The sequence below is a fragment of the Erithacus rubecula genome (genome assembly GCF_903797595.1).
Source record: "Erithacus rubecula genome assembly, chromosome: 6".
Lineage (NCBI taxonomy): Eukaryota > Metazoa > Chordata > Aves > Passeriformes > Muscicapidae > Erithacus > Erithacus rubecula.
The window spans coordinates 45,254,963-45,276,216 of record NC_136688.1 but is presented as its reverse complement, the minus strand read 5'-3'; the positions used below and the strand labels follow the sequence as shown (position 1 = coordinate 45,276,216).

General features: G+C 38.6%; 1 protein-coding gene across 3 annotated transcripts in view; it reads right to left on the bottom strand.

Moving 5' to 3' along the window:
• The window catches only part of SLC24A4 (solute carrier family 24 member 4), an 88,527-nt gene that overhangs the window by 32,729 nt on the left and 34,544 nt on the right, over positions 1-21,254 (bottom strand). For all 3 annotated transcript variants that reach the window (XM_079308354.1, XM_079308355.1, XM_079308356.1), the window contains exons 3-5: positions 3,673-3,749; positions 2,399-2,473; positions 694-778 (exon numbers count right to left, since the gene is read on the bottom strand). In XM_079308354.1, coding sequence (XP_079164480.1) covers positions 694-778; positions 2,399-2,473; positions 3,673-3,749 — 237 coding nt within the window. The remainder of the gene's footprint in view (positions 1-693; positions 779-2,398; positions 2,474-3,672; positions 3,750-21,254) is intronic.

Below are 21,254 nucleotides of genomic sequence, written 5' to 3'. Positions count from 1 at the left end.
ACCCCTAGGACAAGGAGTAATGGTTTTAAACTAAAAGAGAGTAGATTCTCACAAGATAAAAGGAATAAATCTTTTAAAATGGGAGTGGTGAGATGCTGGCACAAAGATGGCCCCAGCTCTGAGAACATTCAGGGTTAGGTTGAATGGAGCTCTGAGCAACCTGATGTGGTTGGTAATGTCACTGCCCATTGCAGGGCAGCTGGACTGGATGTCCTTTAAAGGTCTCTTCCCCTAGGTGGGGTCTCATGAGAGGTTCAGAATCACCTCCCCCAACCTGCTAGCCACACTGCTTTTGGTGCAGCCCAGGATACAGCTGGTTTTCTGAGCTGCAAGTGCACACTGGCTGCACAGTGACACATCATGATGAACTTCTCATCATCCAACACCCTCAAGTCTTCCTCCTCAAGGCTGCTCTTAATCTATTTCCAAATATATCAAATTACTTCTCAAGAGACTTCAATAAATCTCTTCTTTTCTGTCCTGTGTTCAGAATCAGACATTTCTCTCTGTGTTTTGAGAGAAGACACACAGTTTCATGAGATATTTTGAGCAGTTAATTATACCATGAACCACAGACTAGCTGACAGCTGCAATTGCTGATTATAAATTATCAGAAGAATGGGTACCTGTGCTGGATCTGCTGCTGATTTTTTAACAGCAGATCTCAAAAAAGCTTTTGTGTGGGCTCCATACCTATAACAGATGCAAACAGTTCTGGGGTGGAGCTCCCTGCTGCCATGAATGTGGCACCAGCAACATCTTCACTCAAATGTAGTTTCTAGAAGAAAACAATCAGTAATTTCAGCACTGCTACTGTATTTACATTGTTCTATAGTTACATATGTAAATGAATAGCCAATTGTGGCTTACATGGAGCTGATTAAAGTACCTCTGCAGATTCAAAAGGATTGTAAACATCTCAAATTATTTAGATTAATTTACTTTTGTAACTCTAAACACAGTCATTCAACTCTCTAACTCCTGGGGCTTCTAAAACTTAAAAATTAACATCAGCAAGAGAAAAATACAACCTTTGTGAATAAATCCTACAAACAGCAGGCTTGATTCTGGCTTCACTTTTTAACTGAGTTAATCAAAAGTGAGTCCACAGACACAGATAAAATTAGTCCAGTTAGACACAGAGAGGGCCATGTATGGCAGAGAGAGATCTATTTTTATGACAGTGCCTCTTAAGCTCTAATAGGATATAAGTAACTTAGGGCTCTCAGACCAGCATAAACACTTGCAGGTCCACAAGTGGGTTGCATCAGTTTAGCAGTCTGAAGATCTTGCCCTTGAACTACAAATATGGCTTTACGGAGGAGATTTTTTCCTTTTTGACAGTCTCCAGGCTCACCTTCAGTATATTATTTTTCTTTCAAGGATAGAAAAGTAACTGGTGAGAAAAGGAGAAGTGAAAAACCCCTGTATTTTTCAAGCAGTTTGCCTGAAAACATTTGGATAACAATGGCACCCTACACATCCTGACAAAACATAAACCTAAATATGATTATTACCAGTCATACTGGTGCAAGAGCTCAAACTTAAATATGCTATCTGAGCTGTTGGTAGCTGTTAAAATGTTCAGCAGAACATGAAATAAGATGTAAAGATTTTATGAAGGATCAGTAACCAGAAATTGATACAACCAATTTGAATAATTTAAATATGGTGTCTAAGGTGCACGCTGAATACAGAACATCTGGAAAGGAAAAGAAAAGATCCCAGCTGAGTATTTTACTACTATTGATCACCCCCCTTATTATTCTACTTGTTCTTCTACTGATAAGTGTAAGCTTACAACTTTGAGTAACACCAACAGGTATTTATTACATTTAGTACATTGAATATTATATGTTTTCAGGAAAACAGACTTTTAAATTAGCTACAAAAACCACCAGGAGTTTTTGAGAAAACAGTCACTCTGATTTTTGTTTAAAAGCAAAGGAGATGAGATTTTTATTTTGCCTTTAAAAAGGAGTTAAAATCTAAATCTACATTTGTATTATGTATTCACTTTGTTCACCAAAATCATACTCAACACAACATTCACATGCCATATATAAATTCTACTCTGTCACAATCAACTCAATTAGAATCCTATGTGTAATTTTGCAAAGTCTTCTCAAAAATTATGTAAAGGCATTACATTACTCTCCCCCCCCCCCCCCCCATAAAATATGTATTCTGTTTCCATATCCAAAGTACATACTTTTCTCACACATTTTCTCTTTTTCCCTACTTTATGCTAGGGCCACACATACCTTCTTTCTCCTTGCTGACATGGATGTGCAATAAGATTTGCAAAGCCACATTTTTCTACCTATGATATCTTTTTTGATTCTTTAAATAATATTCTCTAAATAAACTTTTAAATTAATAAATTTTGTTAACATACCTCACAAATTTTCTCTAAGGATGGAACAAAGAAGTCATCACATACTATGGCCAAAGCATAAAACATATAAAGAGCCTGTAAAGAAAAGAAATTCAGGGAATACTTTGGATTTTTTTTGAAAAGAGGAAAAAGGCAATGCTACCTTTATTCAAACTAGCAGAAATATATAACTTCAATTTTTATTCACTCAAGAAAAATCAATCTCCCTGTTGATAAATTTAGGGCATAAAATCAGATTTTTGAATGTAAGATTTCATTTAGAACAAGAATGTTTATCAGACCCTGAAATATGGAAGGTACCACACTGACAGAATGGGATGCCACAACAGATTTAATATATGGAAAAGTAACAGGTAAAGCTACAAAGTTGTGCAGTCATCCATATTTTTAACTAATTATCAGATCATGTAATTAAATAGAAAGTGAAACCAGGCTGATTAACAATATTCAGGAAACAATACACACCTGGAAATAAGTGCACCCTGGCCATGGATCACTGCACCAAAACACTTAGGGATGATCTGGTTCCCTGCATGCATGTGATTCTCCCACTGTCTTGTGCAGCTTTATGTGCTGTGCCCATGCAGGGGATTTTTTCCTGCTGCTGTCCATCAAACACAACTGCTTTAGACTTTACCTTCCATGGGCTGGGAATGAAAAACTGGAGCCTGCAGGCCTCACTTGGTTTGTTTTTAATACAATGGGAAATAAAACTCCACATGATATTTTCTATATTTATTCAGGATTGGTTTGGAGTTTTTAAAACTATAATGGCATTCATTGCATAGAGGCACAAAAGAAAAGAGACTCAAGAAACTCCCACATCATGCTCAATGTCATCAATGAAGGAATCCCAAAGTGTGTCTCTACAACATGAAATACAAGTCATGTGATCCATTCTGGCAGGATTTTAATCTCCAAGAGAATAAATGAATAGGTGCTGCAAATTCAACTTGTATCATTTTCTTAAGTCATAGAAAATAGAGTAATAGAATCACAAAGGTTCTAGGTTGGAAAAGACCCTTAAGATCATCAAGTTCAACTCTTAATCCAACAATACCAAGTTCAACACTCTACAGGTCCCCAAGGACCTTTTAAGAAATTGTACTCATATAGACATATTAGGAATACTCAAAGTATTAGGAATTTGCTTATATATACAGAACTCTACTTAGTAAGGTCACTATGATGATTAATATCTTGTATAAAAATAAAAATAGAAAAAGTAACATAAAAGGAAAAACAAAGATGAAGCACAATAGGGAAAGACTTACAGCAATTATATGAAGCAGAATTCCTCCTTGCTGACGTTCTTTATTAGTAAATATATCTTCAGGAAACTCATTAATAGCTGAAAGAAAAACATACTTTAAAAAAAAAAATGTACAGCATGTATAAATGAAAGACTGAAAAATAAGGAAGCATCTGTAGAAACATATGACCAAACATAAGTGCCTTCTGATGTATTACATTACAGCTTGCCACTTCAGAATTTCTTTAGTGCTCTGTAGTTTTGAGACACTGTGTAATAACAATCAACACTCTTACAGGAACACAGTACAGGATAATTCACAAACTATTGGTCAAGATGCAGCAATCTGCAATGCTTTAATCTATTCTATATGTTTTATGAACATTTTAAGATGGCAACAGAAGCATATATGTATGTAACAGCCAAGTAGGTTCCTATATATAGTAATATAGTAATATCTACTATAAAAAAAATACCATTCCCTCCATGTAATATCATTCCCTCCATGAGAATGGAGTACTCTTCTGGAATAATACTGAAATACCATCAGCTTTAAGAACTTTTTGTCAATTACATTAGCTGAGAAAAGCAAAATTTTTAAGAGAAGTTATTCCCTACTACATTAAATAATTTATGGTAAAAAATTAATAAGCACACAAGGCAGGAGTTTTTAAAATAAATACTGCCTATTAAGAATTAATACTATCTGAAGTGATTAGTAACTAAAAAAGCATTAAGGAAACTTCTCCTATGGGAGAAAAGACCCAGATCTCCAGCTGCTGGCATCTTACACTGTATGGTTGTTTCCACATCACTGGTTAAAATACCATGCCCACATGGATGCATTCAGGACACACACATTACTTGGCACATTCCAAACCTCATCTTGTCATTTTTCTCCTCCATTCCAGCTGTGGCTGTGAGAACACACACGGGACAGCACAGAACAGAGCCCTGGCCTGAGTCTTGAGCAATGACAACAGGATCCTGCACAAGGCAGATCTCTTCACATAACTGGATGCAAAGGTGTACAGCTCCCACCACAGGTGTTTGTGCCAGAACTACCATCCCCTTTCTGCCACCATATGGCAGAAGGAATACATCCCTGTCCCCTAACTTGGCAAACTGAATGTGTCATCAGGGAAGCTAGTACCTACCTGGTAATCTCATTCAGATGACTGTACAATATTTCACAGTATAGTGTTAAAAATGGTTAGGTTAGTATAAACCAAAGTTTTAAGAAGCATGAATAAAAATCACTATTTTTCTAATCTTTCTAAGGTGACTTCACTTATCTGAAGTTAATACCAAATAGGAAATCAGAAGTCCAGAGGACATCAAAGGTATGAGCCAGAAAATAAAAAAGACTGTAGGCATCTAGTCACAAAACAAAAGCAAAGCAGCTTCACTGCAAACTGCCTTGCTTCATAGACAGCAATAACAGTATATTCTGGTGATAACAGCATTAGTAATAAATAACTGCTTGTAATAAATACCTGCTTGTCTTACAGAGGTAATATAGCATGAATTAACATGAAGACAGCTTTTCTCAAAGATAATGCTCCTCTCTACAAAGAACTCATGGTATGCAGTTTTTCTCACAATGAGGCAATTCAAAATCTTCTTTAAAAGTCAGGGAAATTAAACAAAGCTCTGGAGATTGGTCTGCAAGATTTCTTCCTTAATGAAATGGCCACCTACCAGCGAGTTCCAAGGTATGTCTCCAAGTATGGAGATTTACTGTATAAACATTTGCTGACTTTATGGCTTTATTATCCAAACAATCATAGGTTTGGTCTAACAGTAATGTATAAATTCTGTATACCTTATCTACATGCAATGTTCTTTATTTACTAGCTGTATCACAGCTTTAATATTTCAAACCATTTATTTTTCTTACCTACTGCTGTGATAACCTGGTTTCTCAGGAAAAAGCTGTTTGAATTCCCCTGGGTCCTATTCCAGCCCTGGGAATTCAACAACACTTAACTGAAGGGGGCAGTGGCATTCCCTCATCTGTATAAGCTGACAGAGGGAATATGACATTATCAGAGTTTGAGAGAGCAGTCTGCCCTCGTGGTACAATCTGATGTGTGCACAGCAAGGCACTGCTCTGTTTCACACAGAGATATTTTCTCATGTATGGGAGATGGAGTTATCTGGCTGCCTGAGTGGGAGCTACATCTCCTTGGTTTCTACTGAAAAGAGACAGAACAGATGGGAGAAGGAGATGAAATGAAGAGCAGTACATCTAATGGAGCTAACCTTTGCCAAAAAAAGGAGGGGAACATACACCCATCATCTTAAAACCAGATAGAAATACAGAAATATTTATCCTGCTGGTACTGTTGCAAACGCATGGGTCCTGCAGCTCATCTTATCCAGCACAGATCTCAGGGGGAAGAGAGGGCACCAAGAAAGCCAAGTCTATACTGAAATTGCCTGAAATAATTCTGTGGTTTGCTCCCTCTCTTCAATCATTAAATGAGGGGGGGAAACAAAAGCACCTTATCCAGTTATGACTTGGAGGGGACACCACCTTTTCCTCTGAGTCATGGACATTAAAAAAATCCTTGATTACAGCATGACAGAAAGGATGATTCATCTTTGATAAAGAGCTCTGGCTGAGCTGTCTGTGGCTAAAGAGCTGTACAAGGCATGCAAAGAGCATGGCTCAGAACAGACCACAGGAGCAGCTGCACAGCATAAGCTCTGAGCCACATGGCTCTGGAGCAAAGAGCTGGCAGAAGCAGCTGGGGCAACCCCAGCATGCTGCTGACACCTGCCCTGCCAGGCTGTCAGAGGATTAACTCTGCTACCGTGAGAGCATTGTTCCCACATGCCCTGCCCATACTCCGACAGGCAGGCTGCCAATGAAGTTAAGTTTCAGAATCCCCTAAGCCTGACAACCACCTCAACCACGTGGATCTGTGGTTTTATAACCTGCCTTGACATGTGATTTCTTCACCTTATTAGCAGTTGATTTACTCACAACAAACATGCCAAGTCTTAACACCCGCTAAGCATTCAAGACAGCTACAACTCTTACATATTTTTCCTCACAGGGAAAATGGATCTGTAGATTTTTGAAGGGTATGTGCAATCAGCTCTGCCTTTGCAGGAAGGGGGTTAGGCACATGATGCACACAAAAGCTCACTGCCCCTTTTAATCCCTACATCTTGCTCCTCTTTCCCTTCAGGACCCATTAGAGCTACAGAGTGCAATGCCAACCCCTTCACCCTGGCACTCAGGGGCTGCTGATCATCAGACTCGCCCAGAATGGATGTGTAAGGGGATGAAGGATAGATAGAAGACAGAAATATATACTTCCCCTTTTATCCCTTGAATGAGCACAGTCACAAGACAGCTTGAATATTTAAAGTTTGTGGCATTTGTTTAAGCACTGCAAACAGCTTTAAGCACCTCTGCAGTTCAGTGTATTTCCGCTTGTGTGCAATTCCCTTCTCACATTCCAGATCCTCATCTTCCCCAGGCTTGGTGTTGTGTTCATACACATGTAATTGTGCCTCAGTGCCAGTGAACAAACTCATCACTGTGTGCAGAAGTGAGCTTCTTTGCACCTGTCAGTAAATGCATGCATCAATACCTGGTGTCAGCAGCAAAATGTCAACAGTTTGTGTGACAGAAGTTGAATTTTCAACAGACTTCATGGTACTGCAAACTGCACTAATTTATAATTCTGTACTAATCTGCTGCAAGATTTGATTGAAAGCCAGAAAATCATCACTCCTTCCAACACCTCCCTGATTGCAAAGGTCCTGTATCAGCTAAGTTGCAATGAATAGGATGTCTTAGAACTACTGTTGCTTTTAAAACATTTATGACTTTAGCCCATACTGCTCTTCAAAATCCGTGCACTGGGTAGATTTTTACAGGAAGATGGTTAGCAACTTTGAAAGCATCTTCCCATATTCTTTTTACCATGCATGTCAAAAGAGCCAGTCCCCTGCCTTTTTTCACCTATTACCTCAGGTGCTGAAGTGGCTCAGTCTCAGGACAGTGGTGACCTCAGTCTCAGGGAATGACACAATACACACAGCTGATCCTCTTGCACAACCTGTGCACTGTAAATATTGTGCTGGCAATTGTGTACTTGAAAAAAAAAGAATAGCAGGTACCTTTTGCTCACAGAAAAGTATTGATTTTAGTTATGTAATGTAGTATTATTACCAGGAACAAAGTCAAACCCGAAGATCTTCACCATCACAGTGAAACTAGTTTACTCAAATGTAAAATGTGTCATATGAAAGTCCTCCATTTTAATAATACTTCCTAAATTATATGTAATGGATTTGAGTAGTCATTTAAAAATCATAAATGTGCCATAACACATTAAATATTTTTTTTCACAAGCTAACAGGCCCTTAACTCCAAGTTGTCAGCAAAGAAAAATGGTACACTCAGCAATATAAATCCTAAAAGGACAAAAGAAGAAATAAAAAACATTTCACTGATCATGTTGGATGCCCTCTGGAAAAAGTAGGAATTATCAAGTTTTAAGCTCCCATTCCCATTAGACAGCTGTTTCCAGTTTTCTGTAGCAGGATGACCTGTGGATTTTCTCTCATGCTCAGTTCAGCTTCTGCTGGATACTAACCCTAGGCAGCAGTCTTACACAAATCAGGAATGGGTTATTCAAAGAAATACACATTCATCTGAAAAATTCTGCAAGGATGTTCTGTAGAGGTAACTCTTTAGTAAACTTGTCTCATGGATTATACTACCTGAGCAACAATAAGGCAACAATAACAACAATCCAAATGAAGTGCAATGAAATTATTTGAAACACCACCCAGCTCCTCTGAGAAGCATTTGTGCCTCCATGTAAAACTGTGTGATGCCAAAGATCAAACTTTCTATTTGCAGGCAAAGTACCATCTGGCAGGAGGCAACTAAGCATCCTCCTCCATAGCCCTCACCTCATAAACTGCAGAATGATGAACAAATTTCATCTCTCTGGTATATTAATTCAATTTGCATTGCTCAACCAAAAGAGGACTCCCAAGTGCAATTAGATGCGCAATAGAAAAGTGGCAGCTTATAAAGGAAATAACTGACTCAACTCTCAACCATGAAATCCAATTAATATAGGATGGTATTATTTATGAAATAACCATGAAACTTCTCTTTCCTCAGTATGAAGTTATGAAAATATCTACACAAAACTGGATTAGCTACCATAAAAAGTGGAATTAATACCTTATTAAATCCTAGACTTACACTGAGTTTCTTTTCTTGCTTATAAAAAAAAAATATTTTCACTCATTAAGTCAATGTCAAACAATGAAAAAACACATTAAGAATTATCTATCAACCAAAAAATTAAAAGGCATGGTGAAATCCCATTTCCTGATCTAAGGACTCAGTGATGACACAAGAATACACAAGTACTGCAACACAAAGATGCATCCACATACCAGAGAGGAGAGTTTAATGTGTCAACCTCTGTTTTAATGGTTTTAATGTCCTCAAAGTAACTTTAAGAGGTTCCAAAGGTTTGGAATCATGTTTTGTTTGCTTTTTGCTCCCTTGCCTCCGGACCATTCACACAATTTCTGAACTCTTCTAGCATCTTCTCTTACTAGGACACTGGTTTTCCACAAAGCACGTGTGTATTCTTCCAAACACCACCTATGGTCACCAACCCTTTTATTTTACACATCAGATTCCCAGACCAGGATACTAAAATAATTTTCACCTTCTCCCCTTTTTCACTTACTGACTCACACTGCCTCAGCTCTGTTTACACTACTCTGAGCCAAAGCTGGCAAAACAGTTCAAACACTGCCAGGGTCCTGCACAGGTGCAGCAGATATGACATGTCATTTGTGCTTTTTAATTCTAGTTCTCAGGACTGAATAAACACAGTGGAATGACCCGAATGGTTTAAATTGTACTACCTCTTTACTCTTCTATGAAATAACTACAGATATCAGTTACCAGTAAATAATTGTGTCTTCCACATGCAATTTTCATCTAGTTTTCCATTCTGAGCTTCATATATTTGATATTTTTGCTTCCTGAAAGTCTATAGTTCCTATGATCTACAGCATCTTGTTTCATTTGAAGGAGAGAGCTCTCTGGCTGTGCTGGGTTTTGGACTCACTTTGGCTGTGTCCTTTTAAAATACAGATAAGAAGTGATGTCCCTAGCAAGATTACCACCTTTTAGAAAAAGGATAATGACTGGATTAACAACCAATACTGTGACTCACATAAAAAGTACAGTTATTAAAAGGTCAGGCAGCTTTTCATCCTACAGAAAAGACTCTTCCTTATGTTTTACACAGGCAAGACTTCCAGCTGCAAACAAGCTGGAGAATCAAACATCATACTATGAAGTTTTGGTATCCTCAGTGCAAGCTCGAGGAGATCTTGTTTCGAATTTTTTTTTTTTACTCCCAGTCAGAAAAAAAAAAAAATCTCTTCCAGAACTAAAGGATGCAAAGTATTCATGCTAATTGTTCAGCCTAATCACTTAAAAACCTCAGCTTATCCACTTCACAATAACACCAAGAAGAGGCTGCATTGTCTGACAGCCAACAGCATCTTCAAGGGGATTTCAGTGCAGGTCTACTCATAAACTGTATTGCTGGGGGAAAATGACAATCTGATTGCTGTAACAATGGGCTTTAAAATCAACCAGACAAGTTGGAGCACTTCACTACAAAGATTACAAAAGGTATAATGTAATTTTAAGACACTGTGGACTGGTGAACCCCTTTTGAATGACCCACTCCATTTGGCACAAAAGGACACTTTTACACACAATGGGTGTTAACTCCCAAGGTTTTTTACTGAGTATGCACTGGAGCTGCTCTTATATATACTGTTGTATTATGTCTAATGAATAGCTTGACAATCAGAGCAGATCACTGCCTCTTCCTTGGCTCTAAAAGTTACTCTGTCAGCAGGTAAGATACAAGGAACAACCACCACAGAGCTGCCCTTGGCAGATTTTCCCACACTACAGAATTTCATAGCAGGAAGAAAATCCTCCTTGTGCTGTTTGAATATGCAAGCAAGAGGGATCAGTAAAGTGCATTTGCTTAAAGGTAGAAATCTTTTCTGAAAATGTGAAGACCTCCTTTGGCACAGGGATGCATTATTAGTCCATTCCAACATTATTCCGTTGATGCCACATGAACAATGGGATCAAAACTGCCCTTCAAAAAGTAAAAACTGGCTACTGTGGCACAGCTAATAAGGAAGATGATTACATTTAAGAATGGATATAAATGAAGTGACAGGAAATAACCTCTTTCCTTATAAAATATCACTGATCTTGTCCCATGAACATCTCTGCCTGCAAAATGACTACAAAAGTACTTTTTTGTACAACCAAGTTCCTTCTACCCACCTCTCTTCAGTGAATAAAATTGGGTGATTACTACCTCCATACACATGTTGGAGACAGACCTCAGTTTCCCAGAATATGAGGCTATTACCTACATCCTCCATAGAAGTGACAGTCACATTCAAATGGCAAAATGACTGGCAAAATTGACTGGATCCAAGCCAGACCATAGATTAAGTTTGAACTACTGGTAGCCAGAAAAGCTACCAGGTTACTTGAAAACTGAACAGATCACATGCAGAAAACACTGAGAAGAAAGAATTAAGCCACCACAAGAGCTGCCACAGCAGCTATCATTCAAAACAGAAGTGCACTTTAAATGAAACTGTGCTATTGTGCCTTCAGTTCAGTTAATGCATAATAATAAGCTTTTGAATCCCTTCTACTTCAGTAAAAGCTTCAGCATGGCTCATTTAAAAGCAGCTGTATTGGCACACACTATTCTTTTCCCCCAAAATGCATAGAAAAGGAAACGAAATTTAATACTTAAAATATACCACATCAAGCAGGGATTTTAACCATCTAGGAAAATTGTGATATTCTTCAAGTTGAAACAGTACAAAAACCATACATGGCTAAGATTCTACCAGCCTAAGATTAAGTTAAACAAATTACTTTTCTAGAATCAAATGGTCATGAGATAGCAGAGCAACAGCAGACTTTACACCAGGCCTACTCAGGCCAGATAAAGACATACAATGAAGTCAGGCATGGGCATTGTTTAAACCTCTCTTTCTTAGAAGCTTCTCTTTTTAGATATAGAAGGAAAATTATGGAAAGCAGTTGTAAAAATACCTAACTCAAACATCTATTCCACCCCTGCCAATTCAGGTTTGTTTCCAACAGTGAGTTTTCCTGTACTTTGTCCAAAAAACTCCTTTAACCAAGAGAAAACAGGTAAAATTCAAAGAAGCTACAATAAGGCAGAGTGACCTTACTGATGTCAGAATAGCCAAGAGAGTTCACTAAAGGCAAGCTAACATTTTCATGGAACTCAGATGCCCTACCCAGCCCTTTAAAAAAAATCAGATTGTTGATGCCACAAGCTGTGATCTTCTGGTTAATTCTCCAAAGTTTGCTTTTATCTTGGAAAGAAGTTGAATTTTGAAAAACTATTTTAAGTTGCACTAACTTAACTCTCAAAAAAACCCCTCCAACAGTGTTAAAAACCTCTGGCTGAAGTCAGGCTTTGAAGTCTGTATAATTTTTGGTTCTATGTACCCCTCGGTGCTTTGAAAGACTCATTTTCATATGGAAATCAGAAGCACAACAGTTTTTCCATGTGAGCCATGCTTATGTGGTAAAGCCATGTCTCATTCTTTGTAAAATATATAATATTTGGTTTTTTTGATTTTTCTGTAACCATGGCCCTGAAATAATGGAATTATATAAGAACATCAGCTTTCACTTAAAACAAAAAAATTTGCTTCTAGCCTTTGTGTTTGTAGAAGAGAGCACAAGTCTAAAAAATCTAAAAGATTTACAAAAAGCAGAAGACAGACAAAAAAGAGACCCAGATCTGTTGTTCATCTTTTAAACAAACAGCACAATTCTGTGGGGCCAGGTTTACACTTTTTGAGCATGTGGGATTACTAGCATTACTTCTCAGTTCAGATACTTTAGCTCCAAGTCACAAATACATGAACATTCCAGCTTGCAGTTTCTGCTCAATAATAAAAAATGACATCAATAATTTTCTTATGCCACAGACAAACAATCTTCTTCACCTTTTCCACATAAGTAATCCCATCCAAGGCAGCTAAGATTCAACCCTCCAGCTCCTATGTCACAATTCATTTACTGCATAAATAATTTTTCCAATGGCAGATTTGAAAAGTCCTCCCCAAACAACATCCCTTGGAGCATTTCCTCACTAGTTTAGAAACTCAAGAAGAAGCTGTAAACAGCACTGCAGTACTTCAAGCACAATCTCTTTTAAAAAAGTTCTAGCCTCTACTACATACTTCAATATCCTCACATTTGAAATGAAATCTGATAAATAAAAACCAGCTTCTTAGAAGATCTGGAGACTTCCACATACCAGTAGCCTATTAAGCAGCACTGGAGATTTGAGGGAGGGAAACTCATTTATCTCCTAAATGCATAGTAATTACTCCAGAATAAAAGCAATCCTGATGTAGAAGAGAGGCAAACAGCAGGAGAATCCACTGTTGGAAAGCAGTAAGATCAACATTACAATAATTTCACAATCTGAAATTGCAGTCCTTCTCACGCTGTCTTCAATCACAGCTATTCCATGGCTATTTAGTATCTGTAAAAAAATGTTGCAATGAAGCTCATACCATTTCACAGAAAGAAGGAGAGAGAGACTCTACTTAGAGCAATGCTACACAAAGCAGAATACAAGGCCAAAAGCCACTGGTGTGAAACAGGCAAAAGGAAGGAAATAAGGGGGGAAAAGGTACATCAATTTAACAATGTCACAGCCCAGTCATGACTGATCTGGCTTTTTTTAGACCTTAGAAGTTAAGCGCAGAAGAAAGACACAACACACGTTTCTCTTTAATCCAGCCAGCTCAGATACCATTAACAGGGGAACTACTGCCACAGGAGCTTCAGCTCATATGGCACAAGCCCAGCTGGAAGCCTGGATATATAGGTCATAGCTGGAGCTCCTGCTTCACTGCTTCTGTACTACAAATAGCTCCTTGAACTCAGGTATTTCTCTATTTCTGCAAAAATTCTCAAGCTGCAAGTCTGGTGTGTTGCTTTGTAAAACCAGGCATCCCACTGTCACTACCCTGAGTGCATGTACTGCATTCATGTGCTTCTCATGCCAAAGCAGCCATCAATAGTGCAGACAATTGAGAGTGCTAGCAGATTTTAATTTCTTTCCAAACATCACTGCCTAACAAGAAATTGATGAGTTCTCTCCAGCTTACTCTGCACCAGTTTACTGCTCAGTCTGCATACAGATTATGAGGTGCCATTCTGCAGAAAATCCCAAACCAACACATGAAAAATATATTTGTACCTGATGGATGCTCACAAATGGCTTAGCAAGCACTAAACTGTATTGTCCAGCCTTGAGAAGCAAGAATGGTACATTTACCTGGACCATCAGAAAGGCACCATGGGAAACAATCACTGTTTGTAAATACCACTGAGGTAGCTACAAAAATAAAGACAGGGAATTATAGAGTCTCAGAACATGGTAGGAGAAGAATCAGCATCTCAAAGCTAAGGAAGGCAGAAAAAAAATCAATCAAGTATATGCACCAGATTCTCAACAAGAGGAGCAATAGGAAAATTACATACTCATCTAATGATATCAAACAGTAGCACATATTTAGGCCATGTACTAGAAAGCACTTTTTGAAACCATATACATGAAATTAAAAAACCTCTCAGAATGCCATCCAAAATTTTCTTAAATGTCACACCAAGCTAGTGCCCACAAAACACATGTAGAAATTGCTCATTCAAAGGATGTTTTTGAGTCTTGTCAAGATGAGGCAAGACTCCTGTGTTACCCACTTTACACTCTGCAGTGCCATTCAAGGAGCCTAAATATACAGCTGCAAAACATGGAGACTGCTTTCACTTCTGCCCATGTAGGAACAACACTGCACTGCTCTTCTGTCTTAAAATGAGCTTGTATCATCTTCATCTCAGTACATCATGTGGTTCAGAAAATAGTTTTGGCTCTCTTAGTACTAGTTCAGATGAACTGAAGAGGAAACCCCACCTTCCTAATGTGTTAGAAATTCATAGAACATATATATATATATATACATATACATATTCTTTTCATATTCTCTCTATATGTATCTATCTAAATTTTCCTCAAAGCAGCAAAAAAACCCAACATGCACAAATAAGTTGGCTCCTTGTATTCCTGCTGTGCACCAGAAAACAGAGACAGTCATAAAAAGAAATGTGATAGAATATGGCTGCAGAAGCAGAAGGTGGCTGAAAGAGTGGTCAGAAAATGAAGAAATGGGGACTAGGACAGTGAGTGCTTAAAGACAGCACAGCCTCACCACAAACTTCATCTGCTTTCACCTGATGTAAGGCAAGCAGAGCTTTAAACTGTTGATCTGATCAATTATATCTCATCTGCCCAGAAAGTCAGACCTAGCATTTCAAGAATTCTTTATATGCCCATTTTGGACTACTAAATCTATTAACTTTAGTTAATAGTGTCATTGTAACTCCCTTCAACAGCCTGGCACAATGTAGCTGTTGAAGACAGCAAGATAAGTGACCTGTTTGTGTATTTCAATTTACCTGCCATCAAGGGTTTGCAAACACCAAAGGATGCTACCAGAGGAGTACCACTTTTCTAGTCTACTGTTCTGTGAAAATGCTTCTTCTGGTACTTGAAAAGCAGCAAATACTGGGCATAAAATCATGCACCTGGTCTGTAAAAGAGAAAGGCCTGATAAACTCATTTTTGGTTAATAATGGATTATGCCTTTTTTAAATCCTTAACTTGAGCGTGGCAGTGCTTTGATTCCAGCTGGCTAGTCTGTCAGAAAGCACTAGTTACTGCTTACTTCAGCACCTCTCATCAGCCACTAACACCAGCACTGCAGTCATTCAATCACTGTGTGAAGCTCTTGCATTATTTTCCAGTGCAGTTTTTCCTCATTGATGTTAAACTAATTTGAGACAGAACATTCAAATTAATTTTGCAGTGAAGACACAAGCTGAATGATAGAACATGATTTCCCCAACTGCATGGTGTGATTAATGCCACAGTTGGGAATGATATGTACCAGTTTGATTTCCACCAGTTGTTCCATCCCCTAGAAAAACCTCTTCCCATTCTCACAGTGAAAGCATATATTGTGGTTTAATACAAGACTGGGCAGCTAACCAAGTAACAGCTTGTTTTTATCAATTTGCTTTTTTTTCTTCCTAAATTTAACAGTTGGAAGACTTTGAAATACGTCTGCAGATAAATCAACAGCTTAAATGGTTCAGTGAGCAAAATAATTGTACAGATTTTTTTTTTGTCGACATGGGGATTTTAACGTATTTGCACTTTGCAGACATAAATTAGAGTAAAACTCATTTCAATTTGGTTCCCTTTAACTCTCATTTCCTAACCACATTTTTGCTGAAAAACTAATATTGAAATTAAGAAGCATAGCTCCACAGAAGTTAATGAAGCTCTACTGATTTACATCAGTTTGAGATTCCAGCCCACATATTTTGCTTTAATTAGAAAGGTTCAGAGGCATAAACAGTGCAAACACTGTAACTGCATGATGTTGCTCTCAAGTTTGGGTTTAGAACTAGACAAAAGAATTCTGAAGTAGAAAACCTGTTTGGATTATGCATTTCAAAAAAGAAAAAGTTTTTATAGTGCTTTATAGCAACTACATGGCACAAATCCAGGACCAAGATTCCATAAAGGACTGGTAAGGTCATCAGCACAAATCCAGCCTACCAGTTACAGAAGTTCCTATTAATACTGGTCTCATTTCAATTAAACTTCTCTTTTTTTAGAGTCAGGCACTTATTTAACTACTCTGATAAAGTTCCTGTGATGATCTTTTCTAAAATAAAGTCATTAAGCAAAAACATATTTACCTTGGCAGTTTATTTCACTTAAGACAGTTCCAGCTGTCACTAAAAACTAAAACTACATTCTGCTAGACTACAGCACTATTTACACTGAGAAATAATTATATATTATACCAAGGATATAATACATATATACCACTGGTAGGCAAAACAAAATTCTAAATACTGAGAAACATATACTGACAATTTAGCCATTATACTCAATGGCATTGGTGCCCTTTTCCCAATGGATTCACACCATTAACAGTTCATGCAGCTGTTCAAAGCCATAATGTAAGGCTTGCTACACAAGTGAGGGGGAAAAAGCTGAGTCAGTGTCAGCCTGGTCTCCTTATTCCAACCTTTAGCCCAGGCACTGTGGGCTCTGTGCTCTGCTACCTGCATGATGAAGAGGTGGCAGCTCCAGAATGCCCCAAATGACTCAGTCATAATAAAATGTGGTGCCCCCCCAACATAAATGTCTTATAGAAAGCAACTGCAACATGAGCCCTTAAGGAAGCCAGGATAACACCTGGGTGTTTGAGAATTCCAGCCATACCCAGTAACATAGAGTGACAGCAGCCCAAGCCAGCCCCTTTTACTCAAGGGATGCTGTGCCACTTAGGAAAATGACTGCCAGACTCCACCATTTGTGGAAGTATTTGGAACACAGGAGATCATCAGAGGACTCAGATGTGAGTGGTGTTTCACACTGGAAGAGGCCTGCCCTGGTTTTTGGGGTGACACACCACACTTAAGACAGCTGAGGATGGTAAAAATGAAAGGGAATGACACATTCTGGCACATGCAGCAATAACTGTACACCTTAAAAAATGCTATCAGTGTCATTAAAGACAGAAAAGGCTGCAGCCAGGGAAGAGCGATGGGGCACTGCCCACAGGGCTGTCCTGCCACCTCATCAAGCAGAAGAAATTTGGTTGAAGACTTGAAGAAGCTTCCAAGGAAAGGATGGCACAGCTGTGCCAGCAGGCTGAGGAGGTGTCAGTGGCACTGGAAAAAGCTGAGGAGCAGGTGGTAATTGTCTAAAATTAACATGTAAGGAGGGAACACTGTACCATGAATAACTGACATGAACAATACAAAGTAGAACCTTTCTCTAATAATAAATGCAGCCACATAAAGACATTAGAATATTGAATAACCTTCCAAATAAAGTACTGGTATAGGTACTGACAGCAAGAGTGCTGTAGGAAAACTAGATACAGGATACAACACAATATTAATGCCAACAGGAAAAAAAAACAACAAGCAAAACAGAAGTCTTTACAAAGTCACAATTCTCCACACATTTGATATGCAATCACACATTTATTTTCTCATCAGAAAAACCAAGCAGAAACAGCAACAAAAACCCAAAATAAACCAAAATGCCAAAAATTCCTAAAAACCAAACCAAACCACACCCAAAAAACCAAAAGCAAAAAACCAACCCAACTCCTCCCTTAACCATCTCCCTCCTACACAAAAAAAACAAAACAAAAAACAAAAAAACCCCAAAAAAACCAAAAAACAAACAAACAAACAAAAAAAAACCAAAACAAAAAAACACCACCAAAAAACCCAAAAACCACCCCCAATGGCATAGCTCTGGGTTAAGGGATACAGGAGGGAAGTGCTTAGAGAAGAATCCAAAAGCCAGTTTACATGCATTTGTCTTAAATGTCAGCTGCACTTCAAATAGGCCTTTAAAAACTACAATACTGACATTCCAGAGACCTGAAAGTGAGATCACAGGCCTGTATATATTAATCAATAAATAATCAAAGTAATAGCCTAATTTTGCAAAGAACGTCTCACTATTCAAGTCCAACAAAGTATAGCTGCTAAACAGTATACACAAAAGTCACCCCAACATTACAGAATGTTCTCCTTGATAAGAAAAACTGAAGTAGTGGATTATCTTCACAGCATTCTTAAAATTCATTATTCCAAATACACTATTTGTAAAACTTATGTACACAGTAACACAACAAAGCACACCGGTTAATGTGATAAAACCAAAAAGAAAACATAGTGAACACTATACGGGATTAAGAGATTATTGATATAGTAGCTGCTACAAGAACAAAATGTTTTAACAAAAAAAAAAAAAAAATAAAAAGAAAGCAGGCAAGAACCACAGAATATTCTGAGCTGGAAGGGACCCACAGGGATCACTAAGTCCAACTCCTGGCCCTGCACAGGACCACACCAAAAAGTCACACATGTGTCCAGAAGCATTGTCCAAATGCTGCCTGAACTCTGTCAGGCTTGGTGCTGTGACCATTTCTCTGGGGAGTCTGTTCCAGTGCCCAGCCACCCTCTGGATGAAGAGTCGTTCTCTAATATTCAGCCTAAACCTCCCACAATTTCAGGCCATTCCCTCAGTCCTGTCACTGCCACCACGGAGCAGAGCTCAGTGCCTGCCCCTCCTGTACCCTCACAGGAAGCTGTAACTGCAGTGGGGTCTCCCCTCAGTCTCCTCCAGGCTGAGCAGACCAAGAGACCTCAGCTGCCCCTCATAGGGATTCCCTCACCCTTCACCACCCTTGTGGCCTCCTTTGGACACTCCAACACTTTAATGTCTTTGTTACATCATGGCACCCAAACCTGCCCCAGCTCCCAGCAGAGCAGGACAATCCCCTCCCTTTCCTTGCTGGTGATGCTGGACCTGGTACCCCCCAGGACAGGGCTGGCCCTCCTGACTCCAGCTCAGCTTCCATAGACCCCCAGGACAGGGCTGGCCCTCCTGACTCCAGCTCAGCTTCCACAGACCCCCAGGACAGGGCTGGCCCTCCTAACTCCAGCTCAGCTTCCATAGACCCCCAGGACAGGGCTGGCCCTCCTGACTCCAGCTCAGCTTCCATAGACCCCCAGGACAGGGCTGGCCCTCCTGACTTGAGCTCAGCTTCCATAGACCCCCAGGACAGGGCTGGCCCTCCTGACTCCAGCTCAGCTTGGTCCCTTTCCACAGTGCTTGCTCTCCAGCATCCCATTCCTCCATCTGTATGTACATCCAGGGCTGTTAAAGTAGAAGAAATCAAAGACTTTTTATGAAGACACAAAGAGCTAAGCAAGAGAAGACTGAAACAAGTGCAGAGCATACAGAGAGATGTATAAAAAACTAAATGAGGAGTGGGAAATTACCCAAAACATGCACAGTAAGGAATAATTACTAAGAGGCAAAATGCTGTTTTTGACTAAATATTCAGTGATGTGCTAATGAGGCCCAAGGACATCCAGAAGAAAAGCCTAAAGATCTGAGAACAGAAAAAATGTGTGAGAATCAGGCACAGATACACACACTTGGAAATTAAATATCAAAGAAGTGATGATTGAAACCAGCAGAGATGAAGATGTTATAAAGAAGGCAACAGAAGGAAGAAACATGAATTGTGCCAAAAGAAAAATAAAAAGGAGGGCAAGTAAAAGATGAGTAAAGCATAAGATATCCAACAGAGCATGACACCAAAGAAAATAAGTAAAAGAGTGAAAATAGTATCAGCAGAAATATACAGAAGAACTGTCCCAGTGATCTGCTAAAGACACACAAAGAAATCACAATTACCCCACATATTTCATTAGAAGTGAACCTATGGGAACCACAGATGGTAAAATAATTTTTAACAAAATACCAACCGTGTACCTCCCATTAAAGGCCCTACAAAAATAACTAACATGCAAAGAGCCTGATGGAACAGTATCAGTCAAGTAAAACTTGCAGTTCAGATCAGGTGATCAGAAAGACTTCAAAAATTTCTAATAGTGATTTCTAAAACACAGTAAATTAAACCCAGCAGTACTTAGTTAAGCCAAATGATTTTTCATAGTGGCTTTTCCCTGAAATATGACTGCACATTTTGGCCCAACTCATCATTTTTCTTTAGACTTTAGAATCTTTTCTCTGCCAAAATCTAAATTACTTGCTGGCTGACTTCTGAACAGTATTAATTAATAAACTGTAACAGTTGGGCTACTATTCTGTCCTCAACTCAGGCAAATACCCCATATTACCTTGAATAAACCATTTGGATTCAGATCATCCAGGTCACCCATTTCACATCTCACTATTTTGTCACTTTTGGTGATGGAAATGCAAAGACATTCCACAACTGAAGATCTGGTAAATAATAGTGTTTACATTAAAGGATGAGCTATGAAAATACCTTCCTTGTTATTAAACATGCCAGTAAGAGTAAGGAATGCACTTTCATGACATCTACTGTAATGTAGGACATTAGATAGCTTAGACATTTGCTAGTTAGACATTTGGACTTGCTATTTCTTCAGTTTTTGTAAAAGTTCAGTTAACACTATCAAACAGATAAGCTGTGGATGATTTAGTTTTGATAAATGTGTCTGTAATAGTTATGTGAATGCATAATTTAGATGATTTTAACAAAAATATTTCAGACTTTAGTGGTACCAAACGTAACAGTCTTGAGATTTTGCCTATTAAACAAAAAATCAGGTAAGGGGAAAAAAAACCACTCCAACATGAGTATATGCTGTGCAGGATCACAAAATAACCATTGTGATCTCAGAGAAAACATTATTAGACAATGTTACATTTCATGTTTTGAAGGTTTGAACTCTATCAAGTCCGAGACTATCTGATGCTGTTAGCATCTGCCTTTCCATAAGCAAAAAGAACCATTGAATTGCAGAGGTAGGAACAATGCTGCTTTAAA